General features: G+C 36.1%; 2 protein-coding genes across 3 annotated transcripts in view; one reads left to right on the plus strand and one right to left on the minus strand.

Moving 5' to 3' along the window:
- LOC123871599 (syndecan) overlaps positions 1-15,711 on the plus strand; it is a 310,798-nt gene that overhangs the window by 138,106 nt on the left and 156,981 nt on the right. The gene's annotated exons all lie outside the window — the stretch shown is intronic.
- Positions 11,189-14,917, minus strand: LOC123871560 (lipase 3-like). The gene is made up of 5 exons (XM_045915435.1): positions 14,769-14,917; positions 13,890-14,097; positions 12,894-13,271; positions 12,121-12,278; positions 11,189-11,667 (listed from the first exon to the last, which is right to left on the minus strand). Exons 1-5 carry the CDS (start codon positions 14,913-14,915, stop codon positions 11,287-11,289), a joined length of 1,272 nt encoding a protein of 423 aa, XP_045771391.1. The 5' UTR covers positions 14,916-14,917; the 3' UTR covers positions 11,189-11,286.

Consider the following 15,711-nt stretch of genomic DNA (forward strand, 5'->3'; position numbering starts at 1 on the left):
TTTTGGATTATAGCTAAGAACACTCTCGATCAAGCCACCTTTCAAACAAAAAAAACTAAATTAAAATCGGTTCATTCGTTTAGGCGCTACGAGGCCACAGACAGATACACAGATACACATATACACAGATACACAGATACACAGATACACAGATACACAGACACACAGATACACAGATACACAGATACACAGATACACAGATACACAGATACACACGTCAAACTTATAACACCCCTCTTTTTGGGTCGGGGGTTAAAAACAGAGGTGCTTTTGTATGCTTAGCTGTTATAATAACGCTGTAAGGTACTTAACACCAGCGGTTATGACAGCGTTTTTCTTCAGATTTTGTCGTATTTTTTGTCACTTGCACCATCTCCTTGGCGGGGAGCATAATGGGCTCGTGCTTCTGACGGGGCACGCCCTGGCTTGCTTCGTTGTAAATGTATTAGATATTGTTGCCTCCTTTTTGTTATCAACCGCGTTTCCGCGCAATTTGGCTCCCGGACGAGTACTATCCAGTTATTTGATCATTGTTTAAATACGGTTCGGTATTGCGCTTAATTAAGATTTTTTTTATTTTAGAGTATTTTTAATGAGGGAAGGAATATGGAAGACCGATTTTTCTTTTAACAAGGCAGGTTAATGTGATTCGCTACATTTTTGTTAATTGGGTCAAGACGCCTCTAACGAGAAGACATTTTTTGAGTTATGTTTAAAAATGGTTAATTGTTAAGCTTGTTTTTTTTCAAAAGTTCTTGCTAAGAAAGTTATCCTGTAGGTAGTTAATGGTAAAAACAAAATCTCTTAGAAATTGATGAAAAGTTTGCATCAATATTTTCTTGGTCTGTATAAATCTAGGTATTTTGATTTATAAGAATTTTTTTCGGAGGAATTAATTGGCCCATAATTTATTCAGTTTTTTTCGCTTATCATTACGGTTTTTTCAATTCTGGCATTTTAGGGTTTTCTTAGAAAGCGAACAATTTTCCTCTTCCTTTTAGTAGGTATATTTTACTTATTATTGTCAAAGTCATCTTATTTGTTTTTTGTAGTTTATGTTTCTTAATTAATTCTATTTTGTTTCAGGTAATGTGAACACAGCCAATTAGCATCTCTATTCTCCACCTGTCGCTTTTACTCGCGACTTCGCTTTAAAAATCCAATAGGGTCCAGAAGGGCTCCATGTTTAACAGACAAACTATGTCCTGTTAATTTGTTGTGAGTAATTTTACATTTTATAAAAACCCTCTTCTTTACACGATATAAAATACTACAATATATTTATTAAGTCTCCAGGATGCAAAGTACCTATCTATGGCGCGTAGAGATGTTTCTTATGTGACTATAATTTTATGATATAAAGATAACAATTTTAACGATTTAAGGTTATTTTGACGATTCAAAAGCACTTGTAACAAGTGTACCTAAATTAAAAATTTATAACACCCCCGACAAGTGAAGGTTACAGTAATAACTAGAAAAGAGCTGATAACTTTCAAACAGCTGAACCGATTTTCTTAGATTATAGCTAAGAACACTTTCGATCAAGCCACCTTTCAAACAAAAAAAAAAAAAACTAAATTATAATCGCTTCATTAGTTTAGGAGCTACGATGACACAGACAGATACACAGATACTCAGCTACACACGTCAAACTTAGGTATAACACCCCTCTTTTTTGGTCGGGGGTTAAAAAGTTTGCTTAAATAAAAATATTTTCTATTTTAAATCATTGGGTTTTAGGGTAAAAGTACCTCAAAAGTAAAAAAGGAACCCTTATACCTAACCGTTTACGATTACGATGAATGTGTTTTCCCTACACAATCAGGGGGCTAGTGCGCCGCATGCCGTGTTTTGTTAACCCGCGACCCAAAAAGAGGAGTGTTATAAGTTTGACGTGTGTATCTGTCTGTGGCATCGTAGCACCTAAACTAATAACCCAATTTTAATTTAGTTTTTTTGTTTGAAAGGTGGCTTGATCGAAAGTGTTCTTAGCTATAATCCAAGAAAATCGATTCAGCCGTTTGAAAGTTATCAGCTCTTTTCTAGTTACTGTAATCTTCACTGGTGTGTGGAGATGTTATAAATTTTTAATTTACACTTGTTTTCAGTGCATATTATTGTAAGCTCGTCTCTATTTCATTCCGACTATATGCGCTGGCCCTAATGAAGGATTTTAAAAAACTAATTCACGTGGACGAAGTCGCTGTAGTTAACTATACTTTAGGATCGAATGTTTTGCGTAAAGTGATAAAGTAAATAGTCCAGTATTCGTAGTGCGTCCCGAAAAGCAATTAGCCAGCCGCGAAACGGTTAGAGCTCACACACGTGGTCGCAAACAATTGTGTTTGCCTCATTAAAGGTAATTAATTGCGGTTCATAGGCGCGACGCACACCGCTAGAGTGTAGTGGAGCTTGATCTACCTTGATAGCAACTTAAATTAACCTTAGTTTTATGATGATCAACCCATCGCCTCACTGCGGAGAACAGGACTGCTCTCAGGATGAGAAGGGTTTAAACCATAGTCCGCCACGTTGGCTAAGTGTGGATTGGCAGACTTCGCACACCTTTGAGAATATTATGGAGAACTCTCAAGCATCCACACGATGTTTTTCCTTCGGTACATATGTGCGTTTTTAAAATGAAATATAACTTGATTTAAGATGAAGGAAAACTTGGCGAGGAAACCAGCATTGCCCGAGAGTTCCTTATAATATTCTTAAAGGTGTATGAAGTCTGCCAATCTGCACTTGACTAAATGGTAGACTATGGCCGAATTCTTCTCATTCTGACCCGTGCTCAGTAGTGCTCGGGTCTCCTCACAGAATTACAACGTGGGGATATTCAAGGGGCAGTCCAACAAATTTCTGAAAGGCCGACAACGCATCGACGGTACCTCTGGTGCTGCAAATGTTCATGGGCGGCGGGACTCGCTTAACATCAGGTGATGCCTGCTCGCTATTTTATAATAAAAAAAAATGAGAAGGCTGGCGATGGGTTGATTACAATGATGATGATTATTCTGAACTATCATATTATTGTAACTTCACAACAAAAAGATACTTAGGTTACATGTAAAAAATGTCGTCGTTTATTTATGTACGCGGGTGCTATTTCTGAAGAGGCTCTATACAGATGAGCCGTTTTATCGGCATTCCGCTCAGACGCGCGAGATTGCGGGATCGAGACACGTGAGAATAGGGTTGCCACTGTTCGGATATACGCAGGTAATTCTCTTATTTATTTAGAAATCTAATAGTCAAAGTCAAAGTCAATTGTACCTACTTTGAATAAATGATTTTGACTTTAACTTTGATTTTTCTTAAACTGAACGATAAGTGACAACCCTGATATCTCGTTGCAGTCTTCCTTCTATGATATAGAATTTTAAGGAAATTCGCCTATTTATTTACAGATTCAGTCAATCATAGAGTCCAAGCTTGCGTTTTGATGTCACTCAGTGAGGCAGCAATATAGAACCTACCAAAGCCGAATGAGTCCGGTGGCTATCAGGTAACCGACCGGGTTTCTTGATGGTCCTGCCAAGCTCTAGCTGTTTCTTCTCAGTAGGAACGGCATTCTGAACCGTAGTAGATCCACTGGTGCACTTGTAAAAGTGTATTTGAATAAAGAAAACATTCTATTGCTGTTTATACGGTTCGTCCATCCAGAAATACCCTTGGGCCTTCAAGAGGGCGTTTTACTATTGGACTATCCAAGTATTGTTATTTCCATAGCACAATTTTCTCCCATTCTCACTAGGTAGGTATCTAACCCAATCAGGCGATTTAAAGATTTAGTAAAAAAAAAACTAAATTAAAATCGGTTCATTAGTTTAGGAGCTACGATGCTACAGACAGAACACAGATACACACATCAGACTTGTAACACCCCTCTTTTTGGGTCGGGGGTTAAAAATAAAAGGAAACAGGGCGCAGCGGCGCAATATAATTAGTTTTGTTAGAATCATTAAACTCAGTGGGCATGGAAGTGACTAAGCCCCTAGTTTTACGCTCGTTGTGCACGCATTCGGCGCACTCTAATTTGCTCTTGTTAAATCCCTTTTGTTTCAACGAGCACGCGATTTTTTGTTTGAAAAAACGAAATAGAAAATTCCGCATGCAGGTTCATCGCGTCTCATTTCATATCACTAAATAAATCGATAAACTACTCACTGCGCAGGTTTAAGGTCTGTTTTGACGGCATGTACTTATAGTCCATATCCACGTAAAAATTAAATTAAAATCGGTTCTTTAGTTTAGGAGCTACGATGCCACAGACAGATACACAGATACACATATCAAACTTATAACCCCCCCTCTTTTTGGGTCGGGGGTTAAAAAACCTACACTCGAACGCGTGTGACGTCCTGCCGTATAGGTGTTGCCTGTCGCTGCGTCGCACTTTATGTAAGCTGAAGGCTTATTTAGCTTCTTATGTAACTCATAAAAACCTACACTTTGAATCGTATCAGCTGTAGCCATGTTGTTCCCTAGCGGTAACGGAAATGGGACGAGGAATTTATTATGAGGGTGGAAGGGAAAATCCACAGTCTAGAAAATTAGGTATGGGATGTTATTATGGAATACTAGCTTTTTACAGCAAGTTCGTCCGGATGTTAGGTCCGAATGTTTAGGTTATTTAAATATCCTTCTATAACACTTTGTTTTTCAACTGAATGAGCTGACAAACTGACAGACATACATAGACAGAATATACTTTCCCAATCATAATGTGTGGATAGAAGCTAAGTGGATTATGATATTTTTTTTTGGATAAGTATAATGTAAACTTAAAAGAATGTTATTGTTGAGTGCAAAAATTTCATCGTATATCGATGAAGTTTTTAAGCAAAGTTTAGTAGGCACTTTATTTTCAAAACAGGAAGTGAATATAAAACCGTCAATTAAGGTAACATACGTGTTTAGTCGGATTCAACTCCGTAGGGAAATCGCTTGTGCTGTCCTTTTGTTAAAAAGCGGCTAACCCTAAAAGTATGATATTATTAGAAACGAACAATCGTACTACTTTTAGCCGGGCCTTTTTCAGGGGTATAAATAACATGAGCACGTAATAAAGGTTATTCTCTGTATCTAAAGTTGTTCACTTCAGTTGCAGGTAAAAATGGATTTAGCGATCTATAAGACTGCTATTCTTAGTCTGTGGCGCTGATATCATAAATTTGTGTAGCGCTATATCGCTGCCCCTATGATCAAGTACGTGAGGCGCGTATCAACATCGTTTGTGGGAACGGTGCACTTTGCTTGGATTGATTTCATCTGATTTCGCTTATGTGCCGATATTGCAACTGAGATGAAATAAATTACGAAATACCTAGGTCCTAGGTACTTCGTATTAACACTTTTATACGGGGTGTAACAAAAACGCTAGCAAAAACGAAGACAGATGATATTACTGATGATCACTGATAAGATATTATAAAAAAAAACTACGAAAAACAATTTTAAAATGCTGTATTTTTTAAAAGTTTGCAATATACCTATTTCAAATAAAACATCTGACTGACGCTAGAGGTCAACGAACGTTCTGTAAATAGGTCACTCGAAGTCAATGCCGCGTCATAGGGAGGAAAGGCATTGACCCTTTGGGTTTGAAAAATACTAAATCACTAAAACTACAAGATAAGGCAAATGGTTACTGGCATTGGATTGTGTTAAGTTAGTATAAAAAAAAAACGCTAAGTTTAAAAAAAACTGTAATAATAAGTGGTCCGCGTAATAATTTTAAATTAATTTATGTTCGATTCAACTCATTTGCCGTCATGTAATTGCAGGTCCATAGACAAAAGTGCTCTTGTAGGTAAAATTAACGCCCCATTCAACGGTTTCGATTGTTAAATCGATTTCATGTCGATTGCACTCGATTTTGACTCGTTTCATTCGATAACCGTTCATAGCTTTTGCCAAAACTTTTAGTTTGTCGTTTAATTGTGATTTCATAAAGTGTAAGTTTAACTTAAAACCTAGAAAAATATAGGTACCCATTTCTTTGTTTAACACAGAAATTGGTACCTATACTTATATTTTCTTTGTTAAACTAATAGTAGACAAATTAAGAAAAAAAGTTAACCGATTTAAAAACACTCAAAAACAACAATTTTTGTGTAGCCCTTAAATAAATAAAGGAGAAAAAAAAAAAACAATTTTTGCGTAATAATTCGTGAAAAGATAGCTAGGTAATATAATACATACTTAAACCTTCAAGAAAGTATTATATAGATTACGTTTATGAAAAAACAGCAAAATCGGTTCACTGCTAATTGGTTTTGAAAAAATCGCGAACGTTCATACATACGTAAAGACTTTCATACATAGGGTTTGAATGCAGAATCTCCTTTTTTCTTTCATTTAATTAGGGGCTTTTCTAACTACTTATGTACAATATATTAGCCCCATAATATTGATTTAATACAAAATCAAAAGCAAAATTGTGATGTCGGTTAAAAAGGTCTTTCGTTTTGATTACACGTTGTAGCGACATACATGTACCTAATATCGATAACTTTGTCCTGTATTAGGTATTACCTATTCCACTCACGTGCTAGGCTTGCAGCTGGGATTGTGGCTGTTAACGAACTCTGGACTTCCGATATCCGTGTCTTATAGCTGAAGAGATAGTAGGAAATTTTAAAAAGGTATTTGACAAAAATTGTAAGGTATCGTCTTCTCCACTGTCGAAATTCGGCAAATGATTTCAGTTCAAGCAACGCATTTGGCATTCGGCAAATCAACTGGCCACACTATTTGGGATACGGCCAATTTCTAAATAAGCTTGACAAATCAGCCGGCCGATGGACGCGACATTCTCTGATACCGTAAAGGGTTCCCGCGGGATTTTTAAAAACTGATATCCATTATTATACAAACTAACATTTGGGTCACGAATGAGCGGAACCATCGATGTTGGAGGAATCTAGGCTCTGTGTGCGAAATGATACGATTGACACCGGCCAAACAATTGGCGAATGGCGATATTAGAATCATTTGCCGAATCCCGATGTAAAGTAACTATTTTGACAGAGACGATCCAAATTCAGTGCAGCGTTGGTTTTCTGTACAAGGTATACGTAAAGGGTAAAGGCGTTATACTTTTTCATATGATAAATTCCTTTTCAAAATTTCCCATCACCCCTCAGTCAAGACAGTCTTGTCTAATAATATAATTTATGTGATAATGACGCGTCCGTGAGACGACGAATTGAGTTCACATTGTGGACGATTAGATTATTATCTTTGAATATAATTGAATACCTACTTTATTTCATTCAGGTGTTTGGTATTATATCTTAGATGGTTATCTATAGCTATCTAAAAATTTATGATTAGTTTAACTAAAGTTTAATCATTTATTTTATATATTATATAAGTACCTAACTATGTATCATAGAAATTACTACCTAGACTATTAGATGCCTGCTCCTATTTATTTTGTTTTGCTGTCAACAATCGACACAACGTATGTTTTGATCTCACTGTACATTCTGACATACCTCGTTAGCTCCAAACAAAGAGATAGGATACCCAAGCTTGGAAACGTTAACGAATTGAATTCTAGGCTCAAGAATTCCAATACGAGAAATGATGGTTTTCCCTGTAAAAACTTTTTGCCAAAAGTTTATAATTGCTGGAATTTGTAAAGCGGTGTCTTGGACCACTTAACATTTAACAAGGGAGAAAACATGTGGTCCGAACTCGTTGGATCCGAGGTCTTAGGTCAGGGCGAACGCATATTTTTGCTGTTCATGTGACATAAATGGGACATTGTATTTGGGTCACACTGCCTGGGATCCATTTGATACAAAGCACCAAAGCACATTTCCATTTTCCATTTCCTTAGAATGTAACTCGAAATGTCTCTAGAGGAACACCTCCGGCATGTTAAGGTGTTCGTACGCTATTGGTACTTAAAAACCGGTCAAGTGCGAGTTGGATTCGCACAGGATGGGTTCCGTACCATCGTAAGAAATAACATTTTTTAATTTTTTTCACCTTCGTGGCAGCCATTTTGAATTTTTTATTATTTATTGTTATAGCGGCATGCAACAGAAATACCTACACATCGGTTTAAATGATTTATTCTCAAAAAGAACATACTCTTCACCTACATTAAGATTACATAAACAAACTTAAAAAATGAAAATTTTAACTCTAAGCCTGCCGCCAGTTGGGTATAAAAAGCGGAAAATTGAATAAAATTTCTAACAGTTTGAAAAGCAATCGGGAAGGGGTGCATTCACACGTGCGATGATTGTTTAGAAGCGTCCAAGCTCGACGCGTTGCTGTTTGCTGGGATGCCTGTTTCCGTAACAAATCACTCGCCAGTGTGGCTGGAGGTTTATTGCTCCTGTCTATATGTGCAGACAGACGGATTGGACGACACCATAAGGATATTTCGTTTTGCTACGGAGCCTTTAAATAGTGGGTCAATTATTATTTTTTTGGCAGTAGAAACACTTTTTGCTGTGATTAACACAAGGTTCAGACATTACTAGATCCTTCAAGACTATAATTACATTTAGTGAAGAGTCTTTATATTTCATATTTCATTACAAGGCAATAAATACAGAAAAAGCGGAAAATTGAGTGGAATTTCCAACAGTTTGAAAAGCACTCGGGAAGTGGGGTGCATTCACACGTGCGATGATTGTTTCAAAGCGTCCAAGCTCGACGCGTTTCTGTTAGCTGCGGGTGCCTGTTTCTGTAATAAATCACTCGCCAGTGTGGCTGGAGGTTTATTGCTTAATTTTCTAGCATTAAAGTTTTAGTTTGAGAAAATGAGCGAATGTTATTTATTGTACACCAAGAATCTGAGACTAAACATTAAGATTCTTGTGATGGATAGAACTTTGCGAAAGCATTTTTTTATTGAAGTCAGGAATATATTCATACAAGTAACACTCTCTCACCTTTCTAGTACAAAAACTTATCACAGGGCTTCTTTTTCTTATAGTTTGCTATTAAGTTGGCGTAAAGATAAATCTTTACCTTTCATATAAATCGGTTCAATGGATAGGCTTTTGAGAATCACGTGGGAATTCTTTCATTTTCCGGGATTATGTCCGTTCCGGTATGTACCCAAACTAACTCTGTACCCATCAAAATCGTTTAAACTGTTGGGCCGGTAAAAGCTAGCAGACAGACAGACAAACTCTCGCATTTATAAAATTAGAATAGATATGGATTGTAATACGGTTGGCAACCCTACTCTACAATGCATTAGCACAATAGTAGAAAATCTTTCCTACGTACTTAGTATTTTTATTACTACTATTAGGTATTTTTTCTATTTGGTCCATTCAGATACAAATCTTCTGAGGGGTTATCCGCTTAATGTTTCTACTCTAGTAGCGTCTACGAGTCTTCCAGCGTGACCAAGTAACAAGACCTTTGCAATACTTTAAAAATACTTGTTATTCTTTGATACGATTTCTTCCCAAGAGCTCTCAGTAATTTGGTGTCTCATTACCTTCTGTTGTCAGTCTTTATTGCTCCATTACGACGCTGCTGAGCCGTAATGGTTATTGTTCTTTAAATATTTGTTTACCAAATTATGTCTTTTTAAATTAGACGGTTATTTTAAATTGCTTCTGCTTTCTTATGGGAAAGAACCATTTTTGTTTGAGAAATATCTTCCAGACCAATGCCTTCGACTTACGGCTGATCACTTACCTTCAAGTCGACTTACGTGGTATATTTATTGGTGAAGTTTTTGTAGTTTCTAAATTTTTGAATGCTTCTGAGATATCGTTTTGCTGAAAGTATATAAATGGCTGAAATGAAGAATATGACTTTGCACATTGTATAAGTACAGCTACAGTTCACGACAGAAAACGTTGAGGCTTCGGCGTCACTGGATGGGATCAAATGCTAACTACATTTGACGCTAGGTGGGCTATGAACGAGTATTTTTCTTTGATTTCACGTCCCCCATAATATAGCCTAATGTTTGACCGTTGAATCGTTGAATCAGGATTAAACCGAGAGTTCCCTCACTCTAGTTCACTCTGGCACAGCGCAGACTTGATTACTGGGCTGTCAAAATATGACCCGAGCATTACGCCTGTAAAGCAAAATTTAGGAGAAGAGTTATGACGACCGCAAAACTGTCTTAGTCATTTAGTTGTATTGAATATCAAAGTGCGGTATTGAATTTTGGGGAAAGGGTCAGCGGACACGCCTATAAATCACTGAATATATTTAATGGAGCACTGTCAAGTCAGATAAATGACGAGCGACCTCATCCCAAATGCGTGATATTTCATTTGAAATTGTAGGCCTCGTAAATTCAATAGGAATCCCCTTTAACATTATGCCCCTGACACCTACTCGCGATGCGGTAAATATAGATAGATAGATAGAAGTCTTTATTGCACACAAAAACACATGTAAAGGAACACAACACAGACAGAAAAAAACAGAAAAAACTTGTGTGCAAGGGCGGCCTTATTGCTTAGAGCAATCTCTGCCAGGCAACATTTGCTGAAAGGAGAAGCTAGTTGCAAATATCTGCATAACGCCTAAAATATATCTGCAGATCCGTAGAAAAACTAGAGTGACTACCATTAAGCAAAATACCAATAACCAACATACCAATAACCAAATATCAATAACCAACATAGCTCAACGGATTGTTAAGCTGAAGCGTCAATGGGCAGGGCACATAGTTCGATGAAAACGAAAAACCGATTGACGTTGAGCTCCCAAAGTGTTCGAATGACGACCTCATATCGGAAGGTGGAAATCCCTACAAGAGACCTATGCCCAGCAGTGGACGTCTATCGGTTGATGACGATGACGATGATATTTAAGTAAATAAAAGTATAATAATTCGATTTGGGAATGAAGAAAATAAAAAACTTATTTATTTTCACATTATTTTATTAAAAGTTAATATAACTTAATTAACATATTAAGATCCAGCTTAGATTTTTCTCCTAACTTAAGTTCGTGCCATTTCCTGTCTTGCACATTTTTAAGCTTAACTAAAATTACTATGTACAAAAATCTCATTTTATCGCCCTTAAATTCAATTTCATTTGAGTCATCTAACTTATGTCTATATCTCATAATAGTAATATTGCTGCAGATTCGGTTGTACACAACATTAAACCATACTGAATTGAAAGGCGTAGTGCTCTATTCCTTTCACACAGTTCCACATAGAAATGGACAGCACTACTTTTAGACTAAAGTTGTCAATTTAGCTTAGAGATTGTGTAAAATCGAATCACTCTTTGCACCCAATTTAAAAGCTAACTTAAATTATCATATCACATTCTTTTCATTTAATCTTTCAACAATGTAATCAGTAACTAGCTCTCTCGAGTCAGATGCGATTACGAAGTCGAAATGACTGAATGAATCTCTTGCTACCCTTCTAGCTTTAGCGTTGGGTATAACTTTAGCCATATTCAAAACATCATTTTCATGTAATAATGTATCACCGACAGTGTAATGCATGGTAACATCTGCGGTGATTAAAGTAATGTCATAATTAGGTGGATTCAAACTGCCATATAACCACAAGTTCTTCAGAGGATTGTAATTCCAACGTCTGAAGGCTTTGTCTCGGATGTTTTGTCCAAAATGTGCGTATTGCTTGATGGAAGCTCCAGCTACTGTTTCTAAGGGTGCTAATACCCCCCTCTGTAATAAAAACAAAATATTTTATTAGTAAGTTTTTCTTTTACTTTGATTTTCTTCTTTTATTAATGAACTCCTTGATAATATTTTATTTTATTCTTTTAAATAAACTCCTTAACATTTTTTTTTGTCGTATACCGCTAACATGTTTTCCATTTGAAATTCAATTTATTTTATTGCATATGGGACAACTTGTGACTCTACCACTTCTTTATTATACCACCAATTCAGTCTAAAATTCAGCAGTAAAATTTTTATACAGTAACATGTGACATAACAAAAACTAGTGTATCTCTCAATCAATTTGCATATTTTCTCGATTGCATTACTATTTCAATGGTGTGAAAAGGCACCTTCTAGGCAAACGCACTCCAACCTAAACTTCAGCATAATGTTCATCAAATATAAGGAATCTTAAATTGTTAAAACATGTTTTAGAATAATTTATGTACTAACCATAACGTCCATAACTGCTTTAACTTTACAGAATATGGAGGAAAATTTATCTAGCTCCCCCGTGCACCCTATTGCATTGGCTGCTACTTCAACTGCTATTTCATTATTGTTGTTGTTATTGGGTCCTAAGAGCTCCACGGATCCAGTGTTCACAGCGACTGTCTGCAATAAAATTTATTTCACTTTTACTTAATTTTGTAAAATTATCTGCATCACTAAGCTCGACATTTTTATGCCAGAACAAAGCAGATTTAATCTATTTTTAATTCTTTAGATAATGGTTGCAGAATGTTAAGCATATTTATTACAGTATCATAAATTTGATAAGCTATCTCTAAAAACATCAAAGGTGATTAGATTTATTACATGCTGGCTGACTAGCTGATGCTCGCGACTTTGTCCGCGTGTATTTAGATTTCTTGTGTGAGAAATTGAGAAATTCTCTTTGATTTTCCGGGATAAAAGTAACCTATGTCACTATCAAGGTCTTCAACTATATCACTGTCAAAAAACAAGTCAATCCGTTGCTTTGTTGCGGCGTGATTGAAGGACAAAATAATCACACTAATATTATAAAGGAGAAAGTTTGCATGTGTGTGTGTGTGTGTGTGTGTGTGTGTGTGTATGTTTGTTCCTCCTTCACGCAAAAGCTTCTGGACGAATTGGGCTGAAATTTAGAATGGAGATAGATTATACCCTGGATTAGCACATAGGCTACAACCAATAAACCGACAAACAAACACGTTTCGCATTTATAATATGTGTAGTGCTACTTACAAATATCAGGTCGGTACTCATTGCGGCTGTGCTCAAAACATCACTAGGAAAGTAACTTTGGTGACCAACGCCGGCCAGTAAATGTGCTGATATGAACTTCTGGTTATACGCCGGCATCATGGAATTGAGGACGAGGAAAGCAGTTCCTCCTTGCGAATGACCAATGTAGTTGAGCTGTTGTTGCTGAGTAGTTCGTAGAATATAGTCAATCATAGGAGGAAGGTCTTTTGTTGCGACATCCTCGAAAGTGAAGTCGAAAAATCTAATTCTTTCTTCTTCATCGTCAGGGTTGAGCCACATGTGGCGGCGAGAGTTGATTATACCTCGTGCATTGCCCATCCAAACGTCATAACCAGCATCAGCAAGGATGTACGCTGGAACAAGAGAGTTTACTCTAAGATATTATAATGACACGCTTATTTTCATTGAAAGATTACAATTACGATACATATTATAAAGTAATGATCTGTTGTGGTATAAAATTATCGTAAATAGAAGGTGGTGGTTGTTTCAATATTAAATTTTCTGTAATCAAACCATAAAAATTTTGACAGATAACAACGTTGTTGGGCCGTTGAAACCGGGCATTAGGGACAGCGCTATCAATGATTTGTTCTGGTTGAGCAATGTTGACCCAAGTCAGTAACTGGATGTGTGACCGACTGGGAGGTCCAAATTTGTGTTTAGCTTCCTCCGCGCGACTCCCATTTATTTATCATCAATTGATACCTACGAGTGGTAGAAGGATTTGATATGTACCTACATAGTTATCCATACTAATATTATAAATGCGTCTGTCCGTCTGTTACATTTTCACAGCCTATCGTTTGACCGATTTTAACTGATTTAAAGATAGCTTGTAAATCAGAACTCCGGGGAAGTGTTAAAAATCTAAATCCACATGGATGTACTATCTCTATATTTTATGTTTTTGTTGTTGTGTTTTCTCGGTGTACAGTAAAATATACATTCATTAATTCATTCATAGTTACCTATGCTTAGGCGCGGTCCCGCAGCAACATAGGCTAGTGCTGAACTCTGTAATCCGTGCATTAGGAATACAACGGGCTTAGACCTCGGCCTGATGGGTCCAATTTTGAAGCGAGGATTGGGAATCCTATTGATTTCCAATATGTAGCCATCACTCGTTGTAACATCGTGGCTTTCTGAGTAGTAGCCGTCAATGGCTATCCTTAACTCCTAAAAATAAAATGTTTTTGATAAAAAATGAAGTTTGGAGGATAGAATAGGAGGAAAATACGATGAAGAGGCGACTTCTATCATTACCTTTACTTAAGGTCAAGAAAATTAGCCCTAAAACTGGTTATAAATGGCTATTATAGCACTTGGGCAAAATAATGACGATGTTAATTAATTATTATTAACCTAAGTAAGTCTAAAAAACATTTAAAAAAAATTGAACGATGTTCTGAATAAATTCTGGTTTGACGTAGATATTAATTCTCATTGGAAGGCTGTTTTCCAAATACAATCATCAAATTCATTCAAGTTGTCTTGAATAGTCATTGTTTTTCATAAACTCAAATTAGTATTATGCACAATTAAATCAATCGAAACTGAAATTTTATCAAACGAAAGCAAATACACTTTTCTTTCTATTTTGAAATAATTATGGTCTTGATAATAAAATACATATTATTTCAACATAATATTTGGAAGGCTTTTTCAAAAAGACTGCGAGATAGACTGTCAATAGAATAAAAATTATGAAATATAAAAACATAGAAATTGTTCTCGCTCGAATCACAGGAAGGACTTGTTGTTTGTATAATAACATTTTCTGTAATTGCCATTACTTAGTATTCATTATTTATTATCATGGTATCATTGAACCCATCAATAATACTTACAGTGTTGAATCGCGGGGGTGTCTTTGTTTGTTTGTTTGTCCATTCCACGTTGGAAGGTAAAGCCTGGACACATACTAAGCCGATCACAATAGTAGTAATTCTCAGCATTGCAGTTTGACTAATGACAAGTAAACTTGCTGAACTCATATTTATAATGTAAACTTATCTAGTTTATCTAGGTTTTAAATCTATAAATAAAATTAGGTATTGATATCAGTATCTATCATAACTGCAAATAATCCTTTTTTGATTAATTTGATTTATTGCTTCATTCGGTCGCACCCGATTACGAAAGGGTAGATAGGTTTAGCTATTTGTGTGATAGCATATGATTATTTTCATCTCCATTGATAAGATTAAATTTCGATAAAATAGGCTTGGCTTTCACGTTTTTATTTAAATGAATAAAGATTTGTTCTTCTTAAAAACATGTAAAATGTATTTAAGATGATATCCCGACATATCCTACTAAGGAATTTAAGAATGACCTACCTACTATAACCAAACTATAACTCTATTCTCAAAGCTCCGTGATCTCCTACCTACCGTGATCATAAACAATAGTTACCACCTAAGATCCAAGCACAACAATATCACATTGACTCTTGTGATATTGTTGTGCTTGATATTGATTTGCCTTAATTACTCAGTACTCTACTATAATCTTGTGTAGATAGAATGTAAATGGAAACACATAGGAATAACGTGGCCATTTGACTCCTACCACTAAATATCAACATAGAATCTCTGCCAGAGATTCTTCACGTTACCGAAGATTCAATAAACGTTGAAGTCACCTCGCATCAAAAAGAACAGTGTTGGTAGACTTCCTAGTAGTAGTAGACAGAAACGGCTTTAGAAAGCCTCATAGGATACAAGCAGGATTCAAAAATCCCGTGTGAGTTATTTCCTGGATAAGAAGTAGCATGTCCTTCCTCGGGAT

Source organism: Maniola jurtina, chromosome 2 (genome assembly GCF_905333055.1).
Source record: "Maniola jurtina chromosome 2, ilManJurt1.1, whole genome shotgun sequence".
In the NCBI taxonomy this organism is placed as follows: Eukaryota; Metazoa; Arthropoda; class Insecta; order Lepidoptera; family Nymphalidae; genus Maniola; species Maniola jurtina.

What these genes read in the sequence shown, in the direction of transcription:
- LOC123871560 (XM_045915435.1), bottom strand. Translation starts at nt 14,915, where the DNA reads ATGAGTTCAGCAAGTTTACTTGTCATTAGTCAAACTGCAATGCTGAGA. An exon ending in TACCGACCTGATATTTGTAA is followed by an intron (nt 12,279 to 12,893) that starts GTAGCACTACAC and finishes TATTGCAGACAG; the next exon opens with TCGCTGTGAACACTGGATCC. An exon ending in AAGCAGTTATGGACGTTATG is followed by an intron (nt 11,668 to 12,120) that starts GTTAGTACATAA and finishes TTTTTATTACAG; the next exon opens with AGGGGGGTATTAGCACCCTT.